Source organism: Talpa europaea (assembly GCF_964194135.1).
Source record: "Talpa europaea genome assembly, chromosome: 2".
NCBI lineage: Eukaryota > Metazoa > Chordata > Mammalia > Eulipotyphla > Talpidae > Talpa > Talpa europaea.
Window position 1 is genome coordinate 10,783,983 of NC_140068.1, and position 23,619 is coordinate 10,807,601.

The 23,619-nt window shown below is 47.8% G+C and overlaps 1 protein-coding gene across 1 annotated transcript in view; it reads left to right on the top strand.

Moving 5' to 3' along the window:
• The window catches only part of SYTL3 (synaptotagmin like 3), a gene marked incomplete at its 3' end in the record, with an annotated part of 58,483 nt that overhangs the window by 4,759 nt on the left and 30,105 nt on the right, over window positions 1-23,619 (top strand). Inside the window, exons 3-6 of the mRNA XM_084228294.1 lie at window positions 4,674-4,738; window positions 20,006-20,057; window positions 21,830-21,905; window positions 23,421-23,499. Of these exons, the coding sequence (XP_084084420.1) occupies window positions 4,674-4,738; window positions 20,006-20,057; window positions 21,830-21,905; window positions 23,421-23,499 (272 nt within the window). The remainder of the gene's footprint in view (window positions 1-4,673; window positions 4,739-20,005; window positions 20,058-21,829; window positions 21,906-23,420; window positions 23,500-23,619) is intronic.

A 23,619-nucleotide genomic window follows, 5' to 3' on the forward strand; every position in this document is an offset into this window, starting at 1 on the left:
AGACCTGTCTCTTTGGCCTGCACAGTGTCTTGAATGCATCATTTTAATGACCTGAAATGGGGCAGGGGCTGGCAGGTCCCCTGACGCCTTCCGCGCCAGCCATCTCCCACCTGCAGTTTCTGCCTGGTGCCCTCAGTGCATGGGCACTCCCTTCCCTATCCAGTTATCAGGCTGCTCCCTGAGGAGGTGGGAATATTCATTCGTTCACTGCCCTCTTCTCGGGCCCTCCATGCATGTCCATCCCATTGGGACTCGGAATGAGGGGCAGGGAATGTGACAGGAGGGGAAGCCTTCTCTCCGAGGTCGGGTCACAGGCTTGGTAATGTTTTGAAGACGTGGTTGCAGCAAGCCTGAGAAACCATTTCCTCATTTAGATTCTGAGTCCCTCCTGGTTACCGAGAATTTAATCACAATAATCATTCTTGTCAGACGTTGAAATCAGATCACCTGCGCTAGCTGGAAAAACCTCACCACTGGCTTTGTAACTAAAATGTGTCTTAGAGACACGAAGATTTGACTTAGAGACACGAAGATTTGACTTAGAGACACGAAGATTTGACTTAGAGACATGAAGATTTGAAGTAAAGAAAAATGTTTCAACTGTAGGCCTGCATGGACTATTTCTGCAGAATCACCCTGCGGTTGGACAGGCCTCCACAAGACATTGGGCAGATCTCAGTTTTACAATATTCAGCTTCTTTGGAGTTTTTGCAGCTTGTTTGTCTGATGAACCCCCAGCTGTCTCCAGGCTTCCTGGCTGTGGGTGCTAGGTGGGGAGCCGATGGACTGGAGACAGGCTTGTGGAGGCGCCTGTGAATCCCCACTCTGCAGGCCAGCGTTCTACTTGTCTGCTGAATGGTGGGCACAGGTCAAGCAACTCATGCTGGCTTCTCTGGGAGCAGAAAGCATGGATGAGACAGCCTGACCACTTACAGGTGTGATCATTTGCATGTAAAATGAAAGTCCATTCTGACAGGCCTCTTTGGCTCAGTGCTTGGTGACGGTAATGAGCTCAAGCCACCTTTCTGATGTTAGGGTCTCCTGGTGATAATATTGAATGGGTGTATTGTAGAGTTTGCAACGTGCTGTTCAACAGTTATTGCTCTTTTTCTGATGAAATGACGACATCGGCAGAATTCAAGGCTATGAACATGGACACTGGCAACTCCAGAAGTTCATTTTATGTATTTATTTGAAAGACTTTATTTTTGCGTAGAAGAACTAGGGTGTAGGCCAGAGATGTGGGGGATGAGAAGATTCACTAGAGACAGAGTGGGGAGCAGAACAGGTAGGTCTACTGAAATACACTGCTGAGGGGCGCAGTGGGCAAGACAGGAGAGGTCTGTTGCGCCATGTGCGTCAGCTTCCTGGCTGGGGATGGAACTCAGAAAATAGTGGTGACAGCGCCGAGACTTAACCCCTAGGCCACTGGGGAGGCCCTGACTCCAGAAGTTAATTAAGAGCTGTCTCTGCTTGTGTCTCACGTTCATGGTCCCTGTGGTCCTCACGCAGGGTGAGTGGAGGAACTGAACTCAGGTCTCCTGGCTTTACCTCCCAGGTGTTCCCTCTTTGAGATGTAGTTGTCCATTGATCCAAAACGTTGGAAAGAAGCAAGTCTCGATTTTATATGAAAATTTCAAAGCACTAACCTATTGCTGAACTCAAAAGCTTTCCAAGACTCTTTCACAGGCAGTTTCTGATGTAGTCACCCAGAAGGACATACTCATAATTCTGCCTTTGTTACAGTGAACAGGCTGCCTCGTGCTGGCCCCACGAGGACAGAGGCACTGCCGGACACAGCAAGGCAGGAGCTGCCTGGTGTTATCTGGACAGTAAGAGCCACAAACAGTCCTTCTTTTGGAATGTGGGCTTGATGGGGACAGGGAGCCTTTCTTTATGCTCCTAGGGAGGAACCGCCACTGAAGTGAGTGGATCATTGCATCAGAAATGGCTGATCCTGCCAGAGATGTTTCTGGAACTCCAAATCAAATCTAGTTCTGAAATGAAACAACCCAAATGCATAAAGTGCTGGCCCGCCCCTTTCTTGAGTCACAGATAAGCCCCAGAGACTGCAAGTTGGTGCCCACACCCCTCTGTGCCCATAAACTCCTGGCGGGCGCCTTAACTGGGTTGTGAAGGGTAAGGTAAAAAGGATCAGGCTTTTCTGCCCTCCCGCCATTAGGATTGATGATGGATCCCTGTGGTCCTGAATGCATGCCTGATGGCGGGCACCTGGAGGGGGGTGTGGGCATGCGTAAGTGGGTACACCTGGTCTAAGACTGGGCTTATAAGGGTGGCTTCACGGGGACGCCAAGAGAGCAGACCAGAGCCATGAGGAGAGCAGAGAAGCAGAAAGAATGAGAGAGAAGGCTGGAGAGCCCGGAAAGAGTGACGACTTGCTGGGGGCTGGGAGGCCTGCCCTGCCTGCTCTGTACCTGGTAAATCCCAATAAAAGCCTGAAAAGCCACTGAGGGCTCCAGGACTCCTCCTTCACCCATCTGCTCGGGTCATAGAGATCCTGCTCTAGGGCCGTTCTTGCCCCTTACAGCTGCTTCTGTAGACTCTGAGACCAGGCCGGAGGAGTGCTTTGTAATAGTTGGCCATGTTGATTTACGCAGGGGTTTGCACCCTCCACTCTCTCTGTCCCCCCATGTTTTTCATTCCCTGTGCCTCCGAGGTGCGCCGACTGGCTGACTCAGCAGCGGTAGAGACAGTGGAGGTGTGGTTGCTGCTGAGTTCTTAGCGCAGGCCCTTGTCTACCCTGAGGCGGTCCCTGTCCCCAGCACCTGTCTCTGGACATAAATGGTCACAAGGGGAGCAGGCTGGAGAGGAGGAGGCCATTAGCCCAGCCGGTCACCAGCACCGGAAGGAACTCAGGAAGTGAGTGACACGCTGGCAGCAGAGGGAAGCCGCTGGTTTCTGCAGCTGGCTGCTTGCTCTGATTTGCTGTCTCACTCTCTCGCATCTGAGGTCTTGTCCTGCTAATGAAGACAGAAGAGGCAGCCCCAGAAATGGAGCAGCTGCTAGGTGTGGCTCTTCAAAGGAGTGTGGATTCCAGGAATCTCTCCAAACTGCCCCCCCCCCCTTTTCTGGCCTCTGCAGGCCTTCAAGTGCAGGGTGAGGAGTGTCGAGGGGGTGAGGGTAGCGGGAGCTGCTGTTGAGATGCTGGGTTCTCCTGGAGGTGTTAGTTCAGTAGATCAGGGTCTCGAGTCTCTGGCTGCGTGGAGTCACAGTTCCCGCCATTCTTCATGTAATAGTTGAAGATTTTAGCTATTTTTGGTTTGAGTGGTAGTGACTGGGGATGGGAATTCTGTTGTCGGTGTTTAGAGCTGTGCCATGTGTGTTTTCCTCATTCTTGTCCCTAACCCTGGGGCATGGTCACTTACACGCCAGGGAATGAAACAGTCTCCAGCTAGGTGAAGGGGAGGAAGTCACTGAGGCCTTCTGACCACTGGAACGCCAGAGAGAAAGACAGGAAGTTTCCTTTAAAGAAAAACATGCACACTGGCATAGATTTGTGAATTTACTTATATTGACAGCATTTGGTAGCATTAACTTTAAAAAAGCCACTTGGGTTCATATCTAGTCTAAAGGAACCTAATAGAGAACTTCTTTGAGTAAAAACTTTAGAGAATTTGCCCATAAGTCAAAGTTTAAATTTTTCTTAAAATTCCTTGGCTTGGACCTCCGTGGTGGTCTGCAGGTTAAGTCTCAGCACCGTCACTGCTAAGGCCTGAGTTCCATCCCCAGCCAGGGAGCTGACCCACATGGCATAGCAGACCTCTCTTGTCTCCCCACTGCTCCCCTCAGCAGTGTATTTCAGTAGGTCCACTTATTCTGTTCCCCACTCTCTCTGGTGAATCCTCTCACACCTCCTCACCTCTGGCCTGTACCCCAATTTTCTATGCAAAAAAAATACTATTAAAAAATTCCTCTGCCTTTTTGAGGTTCTTTGGGACCATGGGGATGTTCCTTCAGCAACTTGGAAACTGTCAGGAGCAAAAACACTTGAGGATTTCAGCAGCTGGCATGTGCGCACCTTCCGTCTGCTCTGTGTGCACCAAGAGAAGAGGTCCTGAGGCTCAGGGAGCCCCCACCAGGCCAGTGGGCCCAGGAGAGGCCATCCCCCTGTTTCTCAAGGGGTCCCGAATCTGCAGTGAGGCACACTGACCCCCATATTCCAGATCCCAAGTCCCCCAAGCCCTCCAGTCAGCTCTCCTCTGTGGGCCCATGGCAAATGTGCTTCATACAAACCAACCTCGACCTCACACTTGACAGCTTTGCATTGTGGCTTGTCCTTCATGCCCATGCGTCTCACTGCCGACTTGATAAAGGCATTATTTTCAGGGCAATTGTTTTTCTCTTGATGTGTTCACTCAGAAAACACCAAGTGCTGACTGCGTGTTGGCACACACGTGTGTTCATATGTGTGTATCACATGGAACATTACACAGAGTAACATACCCAAGCAGAGGCTCCCAGCCTTGTTGCCAGCTAGTCAAATCATTCAACCTCTATAAAATCTATAAATTTATAAAATGAGGGGTTGGGCCAGAGATTTGCACCGGAGGCCCTGGAGGCTGACATTTTGTGGTGTGGTCTGCCTGCCTCTTGAGAGCAGATCCACCCCAGCCCTTCTCTCTCTGAGGCTTCCTCTCTGCTTTCTTTTTCAGAAATGTAAAGATAAAAACCGGAGAATGGTTCTTTGAGGAACGAGCCAAGAAATTTCCAACTGAAGGTAAGGGCCATTACTTTTTTTTCTAAAGTAAAATGATATATTCCTGGACTCTTAAGTGTTTGGTGTAGAAGCTTAAAATAGTCGGATGCGGGAACTTTTCAGGGCTCAGTCTATAGACCTTGCCTCTGCCCCTTCATCCTGCTGCTCATCACTTCTGCTTGGGGTGCAACCCTGTGCACCCCGTTTCTGCTGCTGCAGCCTCCCTGTTCACCACGAAGTCTCCCTGTCTTCCTGCCCCTGGGGGTGATGCCTCCCTCCTCCGAGCAGCAGCAGCTCTCCCCTAATTGTGGAAAGGGTGTACACTGTACCCCTAGCTGGCACCTCTCTCTCCACAAGCAGCAAGTGCTTTTAAAACCTGTCAGCCCTCATAGTACCAGGCACCAGACCTTGTTCCTGATACTGGGTCAGCGTGGCTGGATGAATACGAGGCCAGAGAAGCAACTGCCTTAGGGTTAGCTGCGGCCTGTGGGGCTGGGCGAGTGCGTGGCGTGTCCAGGAGCCAGCAGGCGGCAGCGTGGCCTGGGCGCCAGGCATGTTGTGTGGAGTTTTTGCTGGGTTGAGGCGACGGTGTCATCCGCAGCTGGAATGCGAAACCATGGCGAGCACCCTTGTGCCCTGGGGACCATGGGCCCTGTTAGAGGATGTGAGTGGCACAGATAAGAGGGCGACTTATCAGCCCCGGGCGCACACGTGCAATCAGGGCAGCCAGCGAGCCCCGACTCACCTCCGGCTGGAGCGGTGACGTGACGGTGCCGACCGCGTGCAAGGGCCCAAGCTGACCCTGCAGGAAGGGCTGGCTCGAAACCCTTTTTCTTTTTCTGGAAAACGTGATACTTTAAGGGGGAGAAAAAAAGCTATTCAGCTGCATCCAATAGTGTGTTGGCAAGGAGACCAAGCCACAGGCCAAGTGCAGATGCCCAGGATCTATCAAGGGGTGGTGGATGGAGGCCCAGTGCAGGGGCACTCAGCAGCCCCCCGGTACAGTCCTGACTCTTCTTCCTCAAGGAAAGAGGGTGTTTATGCCATTGATTGGGACTCTGGAGGGAAATGTGGTGCTCACGAGAGTGAGAAGAGGCTGCAGGCCTGTGTGACTCCGCAAGGCCTCACCTTCCTTTTCCATGATGGCCTCCCTGCTGCCCCTGCAGCCCAGACAACACTTTCCCTAAATTCCAACCCTCCTGAAAGTGTGATACCCCAATATATTGCGTATCTGCTATGGCCTGTGGCCCCTCGAAGCTCACACCCCAGTGATGACCAGCTCAGCCTCCAGGCACCGGATCTCCCATTTGGTGCTACTAGCCGCCCTACCCCCAGCGAATGCAGACCCTGTGGGCACAGCCCGCGACCATTCCTAGGTGGCTGCTTCACTTGCTTCTTTAAAATACAGGTTTTGGGGACCTCCCTGGTGGTGCAAGGGATTAAGTCTCAGCACTATCAAGCTGTCGCCAGCCATTATAGCATGAGTTCGACCCTTGGCCAGGGAGCTGACCCACATGGTGCAGCAGACCTCACCTGTCTCGCCCACTGCTCCCCTCAGCAGTGTATTTCAGTCAGTCTGCCTGTTCTGCTCCCCACTCTGTCTCTGGTGAATCCTCTCACCCCCCGCACCTCTGGCCTGCACCCCAGTTCTTGTATGCATAAATAAATAAAAATAAATCTTTACAAAAAAAATACAGATTTTGTTGGGGGCTAGGGTCTTCATGTGGTTAGTTCCCATTTTTTCACTTCAGCTCCTAGTTCATCCACAGCCTGCGGGTGTGACTTTTCTGTCATTTCTCAACACCAACTCTGCGAAGACCCTTCCTGGCATTGATTTTATGCACCACTAGAAGTTTCAGTGTCCATATGTCAGGCAGGGAAATTTACTGGCAGACAGAACATGTGTGCACGTGTGTGTGCATGTACATGTGTGTGCATGTGTGTGCCCAGGCACTGTGGGTGAGACCAGGGGTGGATGGTGCTGGGCAGGAGGTGAGTGGGGAAGCCGGCCCAGGGTCTGCGGGGAAGGCCTGCCTGGCCCCGGACCTCGCTTCTGCCTCTGCTCCTGAGGGACCTGGCACTGCCGTGGAGCTAAATTGCAGCGTGTGTTGCATCAGCAGGGCGGGGGCGCCAGTTCGGAAAGAGAAGCCACACGGTGATTTGAGCACAGAGAATGTAATTAGGGGAATTGGCTAAGTAGGTATTATTGGGTGACTGAAAAGGCAAAAAAGAGAACACGGAAGGAAAGCAGAGAGATTAACTGCGGGGAGCAAACAGCAGTCATGGGCCACCTCCGGGCAGGCTTATGGGGGACACAAGGGTGGGGGAAGGAGCAGCCTTCCCGGCCCCCTCTGGTACCACCTCTGCCCCCCAGTAGGCCCTAAGACCCAGCTGCAACCTTGGCTCTCTGGAGTCTTCCAGAAAATCTGTGTTTCTGCATGTTATCTGGTGTTTTTGATGTTGCGTGAGAACACCTTTTCCAGCCTGCTCTGTCCTACAGGGAGCTAGAGAAATAAGGTGGCTCTTAAAATATGAAAGGGCACAGACAGGTCAAGTCTGCACCCCTTCCCGTTAGTTACGCTGGAAATACACCCCACCGCCGAGTGGCTTAAAACAATTATGTTACTATCTCATATGGCTTCTGCCTTCAGCCGCAGGCCTGCCAGGGCAGGGGCCATCTGCTTTAGGGGGGCTCACCACACACCTGGCCCGTTAGTGCTGCACACCTGGGCCTGCCCCTCAGGGCCAGCTGTCCTGGCCTGGGCTTCAGGAGACAAAGGCAGAGCCCTGCAGTGATGACTTTTATACTAAAAGAGGATTTTTATTATGGTAAAATATACATAAAAGTTGCCATTTTAACCATTTCTAGTAGTTCTAGGGCATTCATCCATTCACAGAGTTGTGCAAACATCACCACCATCCATTTCCAGAACTTTCCATCATCCCCAAACCTTCCCTACCCCACCTCCCCAAAGCCTCAGGTACCCTGTACTCTACATTCTGTCTCTATCAGTATCTTTTATAATCTAGCTGCAAAAGTCACAGCTAATCATTTCCGCTGTTGCCCTTGGTTGCACAGGGTGGCTCTGTCAGGGCGGGAGGGGGCCAGAGGAGATGGGGCTGTCAGGCGCAGGAATCTGTGGGTCCCATCAGGAGCCTGACTGCCACATCCGGAATGCTTATCTGGGGTGATTCTCGCATTTGACTCCTCTCTCTTCCTCACCCCCACCCCTATCCAATCTGCCAGCAAATCCTGACACCTGTGTCTCCCCAAATCTCTCAAGTCTCCCCATTGCCCTTCGTTCTCACCTGCAAAGCAGTGGCCCCCGGCTGGTCCCCACCTACCTCCTCCCCCTGTCCCGTTCTCCATCTCCCCACCCCCACCATTCTAGCCCCCCCACCTTGTTCCGGCCTCCTTGCTGTGAAGAGGGAACTTTCTTTTCCTCTATTTTCTGATTCTAGGACTGCGTCCTCATTGCGACCGATTGGGGAAGCAGAGAACAGTAGACGCAAAACAATACCCCCTGCCCCACTAGTCAAAACTACAGTTAATCACACACACCCATACGCACATGTCCATACATCCACACACACGCCTCCCTGGCTTCTTCCTAAGCAATCTGTGCACATGTGTGCACATATGGACGTCCACTTTTAAATGCATTTGTGATCAGATTATATATATACACACTTTTATCTTGTAAAATTCAGTGTAGTACAAACATTTTCCTTGTGCTATTAAGATTTCTTTCAACACATATCACCTCCTGCGTGGAGCACCCCAGGTGCGGGTGCACTGCCACTCAGCCCGCCCCACGTCAGTGACCCCATCCCTGTGTCCAGCTCCCCATCGCAGACACCTGTGATGAACACCATGTACCTGCCAGTCCAGTATTGTTCATTTCCTTCAGGTGGTATTTCAGAAGTAGAATGACTGATCTGAACCCTTGAAGATTTACTTTGATTGGCGATTTGCTACCCCCAGCATGTGCTCCTCACACCCCTGCATGTGCTACTCACCCCCAGCATGTGCTCCTCACCTCTCAGCATGTGCTCCTTTTCCCCTCAGTATGTGCTCCTCACCCCCAGCATGTGCTCCTCACCCTAGCAAGTGCTCCTTACCCTCAGCAAGTGCTCCTCACCCCCAGCAGGGGTGATGGCTGCTTTCTCACACACGCTGCCCTTTTCTTCCCATCCTATAGCATGATTTCAAATGACGTTGTGATTCTGTTCTGACTGTCAGCATGACATGCATTCATTGACAAAGCTACAAAGTGAGAAAAAGCCTAACAAGAAGGGTGAAAATCCAGTGATCACCCGAGAACTACTATTAACACTTTGGCACCTTCATTTCTGTTCTTTGTGAATATGTGCCTATGCTTGTAAGTGTATATGTGGGTGTGCACATGCACATCTACAACATGTAAACACACGCAACTATATATACACACATTTAGGTTAAACCAGAAGAAATTAATGTTTTAAGTAAACAAGTACTGAATAGAGGCAATTTCATGAGGCAAGCTGACGGGTCTGCATAAGTGGGATCAGACTGCTTATCTAGGTTTTCAAATATCAGACTGTGTATCTAGATATTTCATCACATCATAGTTTTCAAAAGAATTTTTCTCCACATCTTTGAACATTATCAGCTACATGATCTCTGATGACTGCCTGTCTAACATTGGAACGTGACATCAATTTTTTAACCAAACTCCTATTTGGTGGATACTGATGGAATGTCCAGTTTTGCTGTTACAGTTTTGGGAGTTCATAATATTATTGAAATAAATAATAAAAGCGCAATGACTATTCTAGTAGAGAAATCTTTACCACATCTTTGAATATTTCTTAAAAGAGAAGGACCAGATTTTAGAAATCTCTCCAGAAAGGATACTGTCAATTTGGTGAAACCACATGAGTGGTCAAAAATGATTTCTTCCTTTAATTTGCACTCATTGAATTAATAACAGGATTGAACCTTCCCACCTTTCTGGCTCTATAGATGCTCTTCACTGTTAAGACTGATGGCCCTTTGCAGCCACATCAACTGCTCTTGTATCTTCATACTGCTTGACAAGTGGAAGCTTTTACCCCTGTTTGTAGTCAAATCCACCTGTCCCTGTTTATTTCCTTCTCTGTCTTCATGCTTAGAGGCTCCTTATCCACATTTATCATCTGACTTTTATGGGTTTGTTTCCATTGGATTCATCACAGCGCTTCAGGATGGGATTTCACTATGTCCTCCCACTGTCAGTCCCCAGGAACACTTGTCACATGGTGAGTCCCTGCTCCGTCCCTCACTGGCCAAGGCTGTGGGCTCACCTGCTCACCTTGCACCCCAGCCAGAGCTCTGGGGTTCCATGAGTTCTATGCTTGGATACCACATTGATGTGGCCCCCTCCACTGGCTGCTCTTGGCCCTGCACTTCTGACCAGACTTTGGATTCTCTGAAGGTCAGCACGCTGCCTCAGTGAGGATGCATGAAGTAAGGACAGGGACGTTTGGAGGACAAAGGTGATGTTGCAGGTAGTGATGTCCCATTGTTGGTGCTTAGTATCAAGGGGGCACCTGCAGTGAAAATTTAGAGCCCGTTCTGGCCACCAGAAACCTAGAGCTAAGTTTAATGTCCAGTTGAAGCAATTTCAAGAATCACCCAATCCCCTTTTCATGTACTTTTACATGTCTCTGTTTTAATGGTCCTGTTGGCTACGTGCCATTGAAGATAAATGTTCACACATTTCCTTGAAAGCAGATAAAGCATGAGTAATAGCCCAAGGAAGAACTGTAGATATTAATTGTGACCATTGGGACAATTTTCCAATCATGCAAAAGGTTTGCAAAACAGGAATAAATGAACCCAGATTCTGCCTTTTGCTGGGACATGGCACAAAAAATATTTTAAATAGTTTGCTTTTCCTTAGGCATTTAAAGAATGATTTTGGACTGGCTTTTTTAATACTAAGATATTATAATTCTATATTTAGTGTTATCTTAAAATAATTCCTTCAGGCCTCTGGGGGTATCTTGTCGCCTGGGGCAGGTAATGTCATCCCTGCCTCTCAGCTCCCGCTTTTGGCTGCCTCTGCACAGGGGGTTTTCTCGGTGTTTCTGAGACCCCTACTAGAGGATCAGCTGTGAGCTGACTGGCTGGGACCAGGTGGGGCCCAAATGTGTATATTAAGTCCTCAAGATTTTCTTTCTCTGCACTTGGAGAGTCACAGATAAAGCAGCAAAGTTAAAAAACAATTATGATTGAAATTTTCAAGCTCACTAATAACTAGAAAACCGGACATGGAAAACCAACCTGTAACTTTCTTTGACATCTGCCAAGTTTACAAAGAGAGTGCCCTCTGCTGGCTCCTTGCTGCAAACACACATATTTTACTCCTCTCAGCCCCACCTCCCCCATTTTTTAGATTTTACAATCATGGCATTTGATTTCTTGATATTTGAGCTTCAAAGCAGAAAGAGAGGAACATTAATACTTTTTCTTTTTTGCATAAAACTGGGGTGAAGGCCAGAGGTGTGGGGGGTGAGAGGATTCACCAGAGACAGAGTGACTGAAATAGAACAGGCAGACTGACTGAAATACACTGCTGAGGGGAGCAGCGGGCGAGTCACGAGAAACCCTATGTGGGTCAGCTCCCTGGCTGGGGCCCGACCGCAGGCAGTAGTGTGATAGCGCTGAGACTCAACCCCTAGGCCACCAGGGAGGCCCAACATTATGCTTTTAATACTAATAATTTTTGAAGTAAAAACGGTCAAATCTAATATACAAGCAACCTCCTGTGACTCCGTCTATTGTTAGCAGTTGGGGAAATTAAATAATTTATAAGGTTGAGCCTTAATGAGCCCTCAGATAATGTTCTCCATGATCCAGTCACCAGGGTGATTGTGTGTCTAGTAATGGGAAGGGACTTTTATTCTTTTCGTGCCTCCTCCCCTGAGTAAGTGCGATTTAGCTCTTCAAGTGATTTTTCGCAGTTTTATTCTTCTCCCTGGGTGGCTCAGATGGCCCCGCTGATTACAGCTGTCAGGACAGGATCCCAGGGGCTGAGTGGGTTTGCAGCCGTGGGGCGATGACTGGAAAGAAGTGGCAGATGTATAGACAAGGGACTCTGGCCTGGCCCTGCCTTTATCACCTGTCTGCTTTTTGACTCACTGAAGACACCCCAGCCCTGTACCTGACCGAGTGCTTCTGGGGTGATTCCATCGAGCTTCCATGAGCTGCAAATCCAGCACCCAGTTTATGTTCATGCGTGTGTCGACATGAAATTACGTTTATCTTCCGGATATGAAATTGAGTGTATGCTTTGCCTTATTTTACAGAAAAGATGGCACCTTACAGAGGTTACTCTTCCTTCTCACGCCTCTCCTTAGGAGGAAAGGCAAAATGAACACAGACTCACAAAAGGGAATTGTGGGTAGCTAGTGATTTTCAGAGCTCCTTGGAGAGACTGTTTTGTCCTGACAGATTTGCACACGGGTCTGTTAGAATCGCGTAGAGCAGAGACTGTCAAGTCAGATGTGATGATTAGTTAGTGAAGTCACACCTTCACCTTGAACGCTTCTGTTTTCACCAGTGTTTCTGGCGAATCTTCTGAAAGCAAGTTCTTGAAAAAGTCATCTTTGATTTCATGGCTTTGTACATCGCAGCTGTGCAACCACTGAATTGCTCAGGTTGTTTAAGGCACTTTGAATCCACCGATTTCACCCATATATACATATATATATATATATATATATTTCCACATCTCAAGTATCCCCTAAGAAGACTGGAGCTTGCCTGCTGCTTTCTGAATCCCAGCATTCCTACCATCTCTTTCTTGTCTTACCTCTCCCACCATCCTGCAGCCTCTCTGCCACCCTTCAGTGAGTCCCCCTTATGCAGTCTACATTTTTGGTCCTGAATTATTAGGACTTGCCTCACTATCCATTGCTTCTTTTGAGTTTTGATCCATTGCTTTTAGCCTGGCATGGGAACCGTGATTAAATGGGCTAGTTATTAGACTAGTCAATATTTTATTTTATTGAATACTCCTTGCTCTCTTGGAAGTTGGCAGATGAAAGCCTGTAGGCCAAATCTGGTCAGCCACCTATTTTTGTAAATAAAGTTTTATTGAAATGCAGCTGTGCTCGTCTCTGTCTATGGCCATTTTTGCAATACGATGGTTGGGTAATTGAACAGAGAATGCAGGTATGGCCGGCAAGGACAATTTTCCTCCTGAGCCTTTACAGAAAAAGTTTACTGCCCTCTGTTCTAGATGATCAGTTGATAAAAAACACAGCATTTTGATAACTGTCATTTTTCCTACTTAAATGAACAGAAAGAATGGGAAAGCAAATTGAAACCATTGAATGGAATAGGATTTCTGAATTAAGAATTAATGTGCTTGTATGTTCAGGCCAAATCACTAATTAGGGTAGCTTCTAGGGAGTCTCCTGACAATTGGATGTTATATAAGTAACTTTTTTTAAAAGACCAGACACATATACTTAAAATATCAGTTTGAATTTAGGAACTTCACATTCTTTTTTTTTTATTGTGGCAAAATATGCATAATATGAAATTTATCATTTTAAGTGTTCTGTGGTATTAAGTACATTCATACTGTTATGCAGCCATCACCACCATCTCTCTCCAGTTTTCCATCTTAAAAACTAAAACTTGGACCTCCCTAGTGGCTAGAGGTTAAGTCTCAGCATTATCACCACTATGGCTTGAGTTCGATCCCTGGCCAGGGAGGTGACCCACATGGCGCAGCAGACCTCTCCTGTCTCGCCCACTGCTCCGCACAGTAGTGTATTTCAGTAGCTCCACCTGTTCTGCTCCCCACTCTGTCTCTGGTGAATCCTCTCACTCCCCTGTACCTCTGGCCTACATCTAGTTCCTCTATGCAAAAAAAAACAAAAAACCTAACACACACACACACACACACACACAAAACAAAAACAAAAACCCCAACAGTTTAAAAACAAAACTAACTCTGTGCCCATTAAACAGTAACTCCCCCACCCTCTTGCCAGACTCTGACAAACACTCTTCCACTTCTTGTCTCTATGAATTTGATTATTCTAGTGATCTCATAGTGGAATCACAATATGTTTGTCATTTTGTATCTTATTTCACTTATGATAAAGTCTTCTAGGTTCATATGTGTTTAAAAAGAACTCCCTTCTTTTTAAAGGCTGAATTGTGTCCCATTGTATGGATATACCACAATGGTATATGGGTGGTTACCTTCCCACCCATCAATGGATGCTTGGGTTGTTTTCACCTCTTGGCTCTTATGAATAATGCTGCTGTGAGCATAGATGTACACACAATCCCAGAAGTGGAATTGCTTGATCTAATGGTGATTTTATGTTTAATTTGTCGAGAAAGTGCATGCCATTTTTTTCTGCAATGGCTGCCCCATTTTATGTCCCCATGAGAAAGGCACACAGGTTCTAATTCTTCTGTATCCATGTGAATGCTTACTTTTTTCATTTTTTAAATAATAGCCATCATAATGTGATGTCTTGTGATTTTTTTTTTTAGTCATCCAATTTGTTGGCATTTGTTGTATGTTAACAATCTGGCATTTATTTCATTTTGTGCATTGATCATTTTTTATGATTTGATATACACGGATATTGTGAAATGGTTGCTACAAGGCGGTTTGTTAACAAGTGCTTTCCCTCATACAACTACCACTTTGTTGTTATGGTGACGATAGCTGCTCTATGCTCGTAGCAACTTTCAAGGACACATTGCCACATTGTTACCTCCAGTCACCTTGGTGATGATACATTGGAGCCCAGACATACGCATCTTAGAACTAGAAGTTTGTACTCTTGACCATCTCCTATTTCTTCTACTCCTCAGCCTGACAACCAACATTCCATTTTCTGAGTTCACTGTTTCTTTGATTCAGCACATAAGTGAAACTATGTAGTATTTGTCTTTCTCTGTTGGCTTATTTCACTTAGCATGATGCCTTCAGGTTCCACCTATGCTGTCATACCTGGCAGGATTTCATTATTCTTTATGGTTGAATAATAATCTGTTGTGTGTGTATATATATATATATATATACACACACACACGTATACGTATGTACAACAGATTATACATATGTACATACACACATACATATATGTGTGTGTGTATGTGTGCATGTGTATATATGTATATAATCACCTTTTCTTTGTTCATCTGTTTGTGGATACTTAGGGTGTTTCCATGGTTTGTCAATTGTAAATAATTCTGTAATGAACGTGGAAGTGCACATATTTCTTTGAGATAGTTATATCCTCTTATTCAGGTATATACCAGGAGTGGGATTGCTGAATTATATAGTACAATAGTTCCATTTTTAATTTTTTGAGGAATTTCCACACTGTTTTCCATACTGGCTGTATAATTGTGATGTTTTGACATGCATTTTCCTAATGATTCATGATGTTGAATATCTTTTCATATGCTTACTGGCCGTCTGTATGTCTTCTTTGGAGAAATGTCTATTCAAGCCCTTTGCCCATTTTCAAAACTTACTACAAAGCTACAGGAATCCAGGCCCTGATATAAGAGCAGACGAACAGACCGATGAAGTAGAATACAGACCCCAGAAAACATTTTCATAGGTCGTCAAATGATTTTCAACAAGTGTGTTAATATCATTCATTGGAAAAATGAGTCTTTTCAATAAATGATGCTGGGAAATCTGGATGGACACATGTAAGAGAATGAATTTGGACCCTTACCTAATGCCGTATAAAAAATTAACTCAGTATGGATCAAAGACCTAAAACTTTAAAACTCTTAGAAGAAAAGAAGACATTGTCTTTGATGATGATTTTTTTAGAATATGATACCAAAGGCAGAAGCAACAGAAGAAAAAATAGACAAACTGGACTTGATCAAAATGAAAGACTTTTGTACATCAAAGATCGCTATCAATAGAGTAAAAAGGCAACCCATGGAATGGGAGAAAATATTTGTAAATCACATAACTGGTAAGGATTTAATAGCCCAAATCTTTTGGTTGGAAGACTCTGAAAGCCCCTGATAATTGAAAAAAAAAAAAAAAAAAAGCAATCATGCTGAGAAGGAGTTTATATCATAGTCAATAAACCTAGGCCAGTCACCAGCAGCCATAAGCATACCTTCTAGAAGAGTCACTGCCCATCCTGGATGACTGTTATTGTAACAGGGTGGTCCCCAGGAAAGGGGGAGGTTCCCTGCCCCACCCAAGGGAGGGTGGAGCTGAGCAGGGAGAGAAGAAGCTACAGAAGAGACTGAGGAAGGAAGCAGGATGGAGCCAGAAGGACACCTGGAGGAGACACATGGAGCCTAGAGACACGTGAAGAAACTGTGCTTGTCTTTTGGTCGTGGACGGGGTGACACAGATGTGGGTGAGACCCGTGGGGAGGTGACAATGGCAACTTTTATCTTGATGTTGACTTTGCTCTTTTCCTTCCTGGCTTGTCTGGTTGTTTCTGACCCTTTTCTGTGGGTCCCCACTGGAAGATGCTTTAGACTTGTGGCAGGCTTTGGGGCCTTGCTCTGGGCCAATCCCATTTGGATGGAGTTTTACCCATGAGGGGACGGGTAACTATGGGTACTTGATTTAGAAACTAGATTCTTTGCCTTTCCTATATTGTTTGCTAGTTGTATTAAAGTTCCTTCCCATTAAAATCTCATGTTTTGTGTTGATGTGGCAGATGGCAGAACCCATTTAGAATAGGCAGGTTTTCGTGGTTTGGGCTGCCCCTCTCCCTGCCCTGTAACATTATTAACATGGAAGCCATCCAGAATTCCTGCTGATAGAATGTAGGGAGCTTAATTAAAAGGGAAAATTATTTTCTCTCTTGTGCCTAAACAAAAGAGTAATGGCTAGTGGCAGGATGACACTGGATGAGAGATGCTTTCTGCCAACAGGCTCATAGAGCTGCTGTTATTAAGTTGTGCACGCCTGGAAGGCATTTGTTGCTGATTCATAGTCGAATCCTTTATCTTTTCCCATCCATCCTGGGGTAGTGTCTGAACCCCAGTGCTATGGAAGCTCAGAATTTCTCTGAAGGGCCAAAATATAACTAAGGATGACTCTGGAACCCAGCTCTGAAACCGTCTGTGACTGGATATCATGATTATTTTTTCACCTTCTGTTTTGCACATATGATTCAAAGATTGGTTTAAAATTGTATTGTTCTAGACTTTTGCTTTCTTGTTCAAGAAAAAAAAAGTCCTAAAACATACTGTGATTATCCAACACCCCTGCTGCCCCTGATTTTACTCACTTTTCTTCTGGCATTTGGAGGCTACTCAAGTTCCTGTGTGGGCCAACCCTTGGGACGGTGACACGCAGCTGTGCAGGCTGAGCACTGCACGAGGGCCAGCCCTCAGGATGGTGACATGCAGGGTGCCGCGCCTCAGCAGGTGCTGCTTGCATTATAGACATCCCAGATTTGTTGTGATGATTTTCTGAAAGATGCAGCAAAGCGTGCTGTTTGAACAGAATTAAGCTAGGCTGGACGCAGAGGAAGGCCAAGTGGCATGGTTCCCATGGCAACCCGACCTGTGTTTTGCTTTGGGCACATCCAGAAGTCCAGGGCATGTTTCCTACCTGGCTGCTTCTGCTCCAGGGGCACCAGCAGAGAGCTGACCACGGGCCAGGCCCCCCTTCTACCTGACTGCCCTCTCTGTTGGCTCCACAGCTGGACCGCACAGGGCTGCAGGGCGGATTCCAATGCTGCGGGACCTCAGGAGTAGGAAGGGACGTCAGTGATCATGTCTTAGGAGACTAAGCCACAGATGTCACAGTTCAGGCCCGGAGCCCCTCAGCCCAGGCCGCTGGTGCGTGAGCGCTTGGGTGGCAAGGAGGGGCCTCCTAGCACCCACGGGCCACACTTGTCCCTCCACCTGTTTCTCCCTCTAGCCATGAGGCTAGAATGGGTTTTACAGTTTTAAAATGGTCTAAAAAGTCAAAAGAATATTTATCTATGACCTAACACAGTAAGACTCAAACCTCAGTGTCCGTCGAGCGTTATCGGAGCACGCACGCTCTCCTGCTTTAGTGTTGTCCCCCGTGGCTGTGGCTGTGCCAGGGCCGAGCTGCGCGCTGGGGACGCCGAGGGCGGGGTGTGCCCAGGAGTGACCCGTTTACTCCCGGCCCGGGCGAGGGCGTGACCCCGGGAGGACAGGCCCGCGCGCCGCCGGCCAGCAGGGGGCAGCAGAGAGCCGCGCACCAACCCGGGGGCCTCGGACGGGCCTGGAGGGAGGGCCGGGGGCGGGAAGCTGAAGTTTAGGGTGGAGAGATGGGCCCAGGTGGAAATCCCGGGCCGGGCCGTGAGCGTGAGGAGGGCGGAGGGAGGGGCGGGTGGGGTGAGTGTTGCTGGAGGGGAAAAGGCAGGGCTGCCCTTTGGGCCAGGGGGCGGGGAGGGGCTCCAGCCCGAGGGCCAGGGAGGCCAGGCCTTGGTCTTGAGGTGAAAGCAGTGGGGGGCACGGAAGGACTGGAGGCGCTGGGGTGACAGCGTGGCCCTGGGGGCGGGGGCTGTCCCCAGGGTGGCTGTGCTCGCAGTCCAGGGGCCCGATGACTGCGGCTGCAGAAGCCCAGGGGCCGGGGCCAGGGCTCGCCCATCCGGACTGCCCCACAGGACCACAGCCCAGCAAAGTGTCACTGTTTCCCTCTGTTCCCATAAGTCTCAGCTTTCACGGTGGGCAGCGTTTGGGTGCCCTGCTGTTCCCGCCAGTGGTCCTGGCAGATGAGGGATTTATTTATTTATTTTTGCAGCATTGTTCATTTTTAAACAACATTTGCTTCCCCCCACCCTCAGGTGCAGCCCCCATAGAGTTTCCTTCCCCAATGCTCCCCGTGCACCATCACCTCAGTCCCCTGGGCTCCTTCCTCCCTGTCACCCCTCTCCCGCCTCCTCCCCTGCAGGATGGCTCTGATTTATAATTGTCTGATTTTGCTTTATTGTGTTTTGTACCGTTATTATTTTTTACACTGATGTCTTATTTGGTCCCCCTGTATATGAAACCATCCAATATGTTTCTTTTTCCTTCTGGTTTATTTCACTGAGCATAATTCCTTCTACAGCAGTCAAAAAAGATAAACGCATGCCATTCGCAGCAACGTGGATGGATTTCACCTTTAAAAGCTGGTTCTTCTAGTTTAGTTCTCTGCCTCCAGGACATTTTGTCCAGCCCAGAGAGAAGGAGAAATGATTCTAGGTGGGGGCAGGGATGCTGGCAGGCTCCTTTCATAACCCTGACCACATCTGAGCCTCAGAACCCCAGGAAAATGCACATGGGCAGCTCCAAATCTGAGGTAGGATTTCAGGGCCCAGGTGCTCCCTGAGGCCAGGCACCCTGTGGTCTCCCCGCTCCCAGCCCAGCCCAGTGGTGGCCCCCCTCAGGTTTGATCCCAGAGGCTTTCTGCCCCCTCCCAAAGGCCTCCATCTTGTTTTCATTTCTCCTACTCTGCTTGTCCATTATCATGTCTTATGGAAGGTGATACCAACACAGAAGTGGGCTGGACCTTCCGAACACAGAGGACAGAAGCAGCACTGCCCCCAACTCAGGTCTGGGGTGTGGACTGCGTGTGTCGGGCAGTGGTCAGGTGTCCACCCCTGCCCATGCCCTCACCCCTGCCAGGCCTGGGGCCATGAAACACGGTGTTCATAGAACTATGGCCATGTAGAGAGTTACTTTGGGGTCTTAAGACATCATCAAATCCCCTTTCCTTGAAACAAAAAGAGTATTATGTCAGCGGCAGTCTTCTTTAGGAAATTATTAGCCGCTATAACTAGAAATAAGAAGATTACATTTTTTGAAAGATTAATTTAATCCCCATAACAAGGAGCACTTAAAGGAATAGTCATTTTAATTATGAAATGTTTCCAAACAACAAAAAGCTGCTTGAGTTATTTTTCAAATGACCCAGCTTCAGAAAATCTAATCCCCACATCAACTTTTAATAAAAGCAGTCTTTTCCAGTAATTATGATCTCTTACTTTGTGTGAATGTTTAGCAGCAGTGTTAGTGGAATGTAATTTATATAACATAAAATTCACCTACTTTAAGTGTGCAATTGAATGATCTTTAGTAAATCTGGAGGGATGCCTCCATTATCACCGTCTAGCATCAGAGCTTTTCGATCACTCCAACATGCTGTATTTGATTTAAACCACAAGAAGTGATGTTAGAAAAAATAGTGATTTTAATTTACTGCTTCCTCTATTTGCATCATCGCAGTTACAGTCTTACTAATAAATGACCTTTACTGATATCTTTTCCAGGCAAACACGAGACAGCTGGGGCAAAGCTCTTGCAATCTTATCAGAAACTGAGGTGAGTGCTGTAAAGGACAACCTGTCCCAGGCCCTCCAGGCTGGAGCCGAAGGATGCTGGGAAAGAACTTCTAGATCGCTAGAATTGCAGAAGTCAGTGCTTTGGAATGCAACCTTTTTTCCTTTAGTGATAAAAAGAAATTCAGAGGTGCTTTCCGATTTTTATAGGAGCTGGTCTGGTATCTTCTCACTAAAGGTCTTCTCTTGTTTCTTAAGCTCTCCTGACATCTTGAAAGGAAATGAAGTAGCATTTTCGAAGGCACATGAAATGAAATTCTAGGCCAAGAATTTGCGGTTGTGGGTCATTCCCATAGCCAACATCTTGCCCCGTGCCTGACACACCTCAGAGACTTTTGTGGAAGAAACTCAGGTGTTGCTGAACAACGTTCTGAGCAATGTTAACTTCCTTACACAGAATTCTAGACACCCAGTGTTCTTGAGGCTGACAGTAATTCCACCCGCAGTTCACTGAATTCATTAAAGTATTACTAAAAGTTCCTCACTGGTAGCAATTTTTTGGCCCATGATGAGATTTTCCAATCTCAGAGTTTTTTCATTTTTTACTCCCCCATTTTTTCCCATTTCTTTTAGCCAAACTTCTAATTTCTTGCATGGTAGATTTTTTTTTTTAATGTTTGTAGAGGTGACATTGACATGGTGTAGTTTCACATCTCTACAAATGTATGTTATCACACCACACCCATCGCCAAAAGCACCCATAATCCTCCACCACAGTCTGCTGGGCCCCCTCCCCCTTTGCTCCCCACCTTCCACCCTCCCTCTCTGGTAACTTCTATAGTCCACACATGAGTGAAATCATCTGGAATTTGCTTTACTCCTTCTGACTTGTTTCACTTAACATCACACCCTCCAGATCCATTCATGTTTTTGCCACTGGCAAAATTTCGTCTCTTGCTCTTTCTTTTTTTTAATGGCTGAGCCATATTCCATTGCTTATGTATACCACATCTTCTTTCCCAACTCCTCTGTCATGGACACTGAGGATATTTCTATAATGTGGCCATTGTAAACAGGGCTGCAGTGAACACAGGAGGGCTTGTCTCTTCTGCATTGGCACCCTGAGGCCTGTCTAGGAGAGGGCTTGCTGGATTGTGGTAGCTGCTTACATCCACCATTTTTTGGCACTTCTGCTCATGTGGTTTCCATTGGGAGAACACACATGTCCTTATGGGCCCCACATGTGATGTCTCGAGCAGCCACACAGCTGGGCATTGTCCACCATTCCTTCAAGAACATGTGGATGGATCTGGGTGGGGGGGAATAACAATAAAAAACACAACAAAAAAAACTAAAACAGACAACTATAAATCAGAGACATTCTGCAGGGGAGGGGGAGGGAGAGGGATCAAAATGAGGGCGGGAAGAGCACAAGGGACCATGGAGCTGGTGCACAGGTGAATTGGTGGTGGGAATTCTATGGGGACTACACCTGAGAAAAGAAAGCAAACATTGTAAAAAAAAATGAGCAGTGATGTAAAATATAAGTAAATAGATTATTTTAAAAAAGAACATGTGGATGGAAGCATCCAGATGTTGAACAGCTTGGCGTTCGTTGTCCACGTCCACGTACAGAGGGTGATGCCCCTCGAAGAAGCATGCCATCAAGGCTGCTGGGCCCCATCGAACCACTGAGGAAGTTAAGGGAAAAAAAGGTAGAGAACGTGCATCATCAGTCACGGTGAATCTGGTATGTGTGTAAGGCTCATGCGTGCACGTTCCCAACTGCTTTCTTATCCCTGTGTTTTTCTTCAGCAGCAATATTTCCGTGGTGCCTCCTACCCCGCCTCCACTCAGTGAAAGCCAGTGCAGCGGCAGCCCCGGCAGCAGGGTAACGTGTTCTGCTCCATGTGCTTCCTGGGGGTCAGGGCAGAGATAGAGAACTGAGGAGGGCCTCATGGCAAAGGGACCCAACTTTCACTGCAGGGGGTCATGCAGCCCAGTCAAACGGAGGCCCCCACTGAGGTCCTTTGACAGCTGCACCTGCCCAGCATCTGGGCTTCCACCCAGGACCATCTGCATGTCCGAAACCCCTCTGCCTGCACCTGAGTCCTCTTCTCTTGCGGTGTCATCTGCTCTCTTCCCTACTGCGTGCTGTGCCTTCGTGTGGGGCGGGGCTTGGGGCCTGACAGGCTGCGGAGCGTCTGAGGGCTCAGGGGAAGAAAGAGGCAATACAGGTTGACTCACAGGTGCATGAGACACACAGGTGTGGGAGTGCGTGTGGGATGGATGTGTGTGTGTCTTTGGGTGTAGTCCGTGCTAAGAGAAAGTGCACCATTACTGTATGAAGAAATGGGCCGCATGAGCCTGGGGTCCTCGCATGGGAAGTGGAAATAATTATACTCCTCTGGCTTGCCACCCATGGCCTCTGTGAGAAATTATGAAATAATGTCTGTGCAGGTGCTTGGGAACTGTAATGTCAAGGAAACATATGATCTTGGTTATATTTGTTATTATTCCGTGAATTACAGGGAGTAACTATATCTGTATGTAAGAGGATATACTAGTGAGAGACAGAAAATATGTATGTTCCCTTACCAATTGCAGATGGAGACCCGAGGGTGACCTTCAAAATCCAGCACTACTTTGTCTGTGAGATTTTAAATTCTCAGATGTTATTCCAGCACTGGTGTGCTCAGGACATATTTACTGTTGAATGAACGGTTAGATGGATGGGTGGGTGAGTTTTGGATGCATAGATGGGTGGAGGGATGGGCGGGTGGGTGGGTGGACGGATGATGGGTAGATGGATGATGGACGAATGGATGAAGAATGGATGGATGGATGGACATATGGGTGGGTGGGTGGATGGATGGATGAGCCTTGCAGAGGGAAGTGATCTCCTTTCTGCTGCTTCCTCTTCCTTTTTCTTCTCTGCTTTGGGAAGTGGGATTAGCCCTTGGCTTCCGGCTAGTTGTGGTCTCAGCTGCTGAGTCACGGGTGTTCTGCTCGTGTTGCTGTCTCCTCGGTGTAGAGTTGGGTGGGGCCATGAGAGAAAGGTCATGAAAGCAATAATTTACTTGTGTACAATCTTTGAGCCAATGAAACGTCAGTTATTATTTCTAGGAGGTGGTTGTTACCTTGTCAGAAACCGTGGGTGATGGCCCTTCCTTTAATAACTCAAGGAGAAATGCCAAGTCAAGAGGATCCCTACCTCTTGAGAGGATGGTGCCCTCTGCCCTGCAGACACGCCTGCACACACACCCACAGGCGCCCTGGCACCTCGCACCCATGCCGGCACACACACACTTGCACTCATGGGCCAGGGTTTGGGGATTGCCAGCCTGGGGCAAACACAGGTCCTCAAACATAATTCTCATTCTCTCTCCTTCTGTTTCTGTTTTAGTTGCAGGAACTTGGTCAGTTTAAAGGATTTAATAAGTCCTTGGAAAATTTGTTTCTGTCTGTTACCACCCACATGAAAAGTAAGTGGATCCCCTTCCATGTGCCCGTCCCACCACCGCCGGGCTGGCCAAGCCCCCTGGCCAAGGCGCTGGCAAGAGGGCTGCTCCCTCTGTCTCTGGCTCCTGGGGAACACCTCTGCC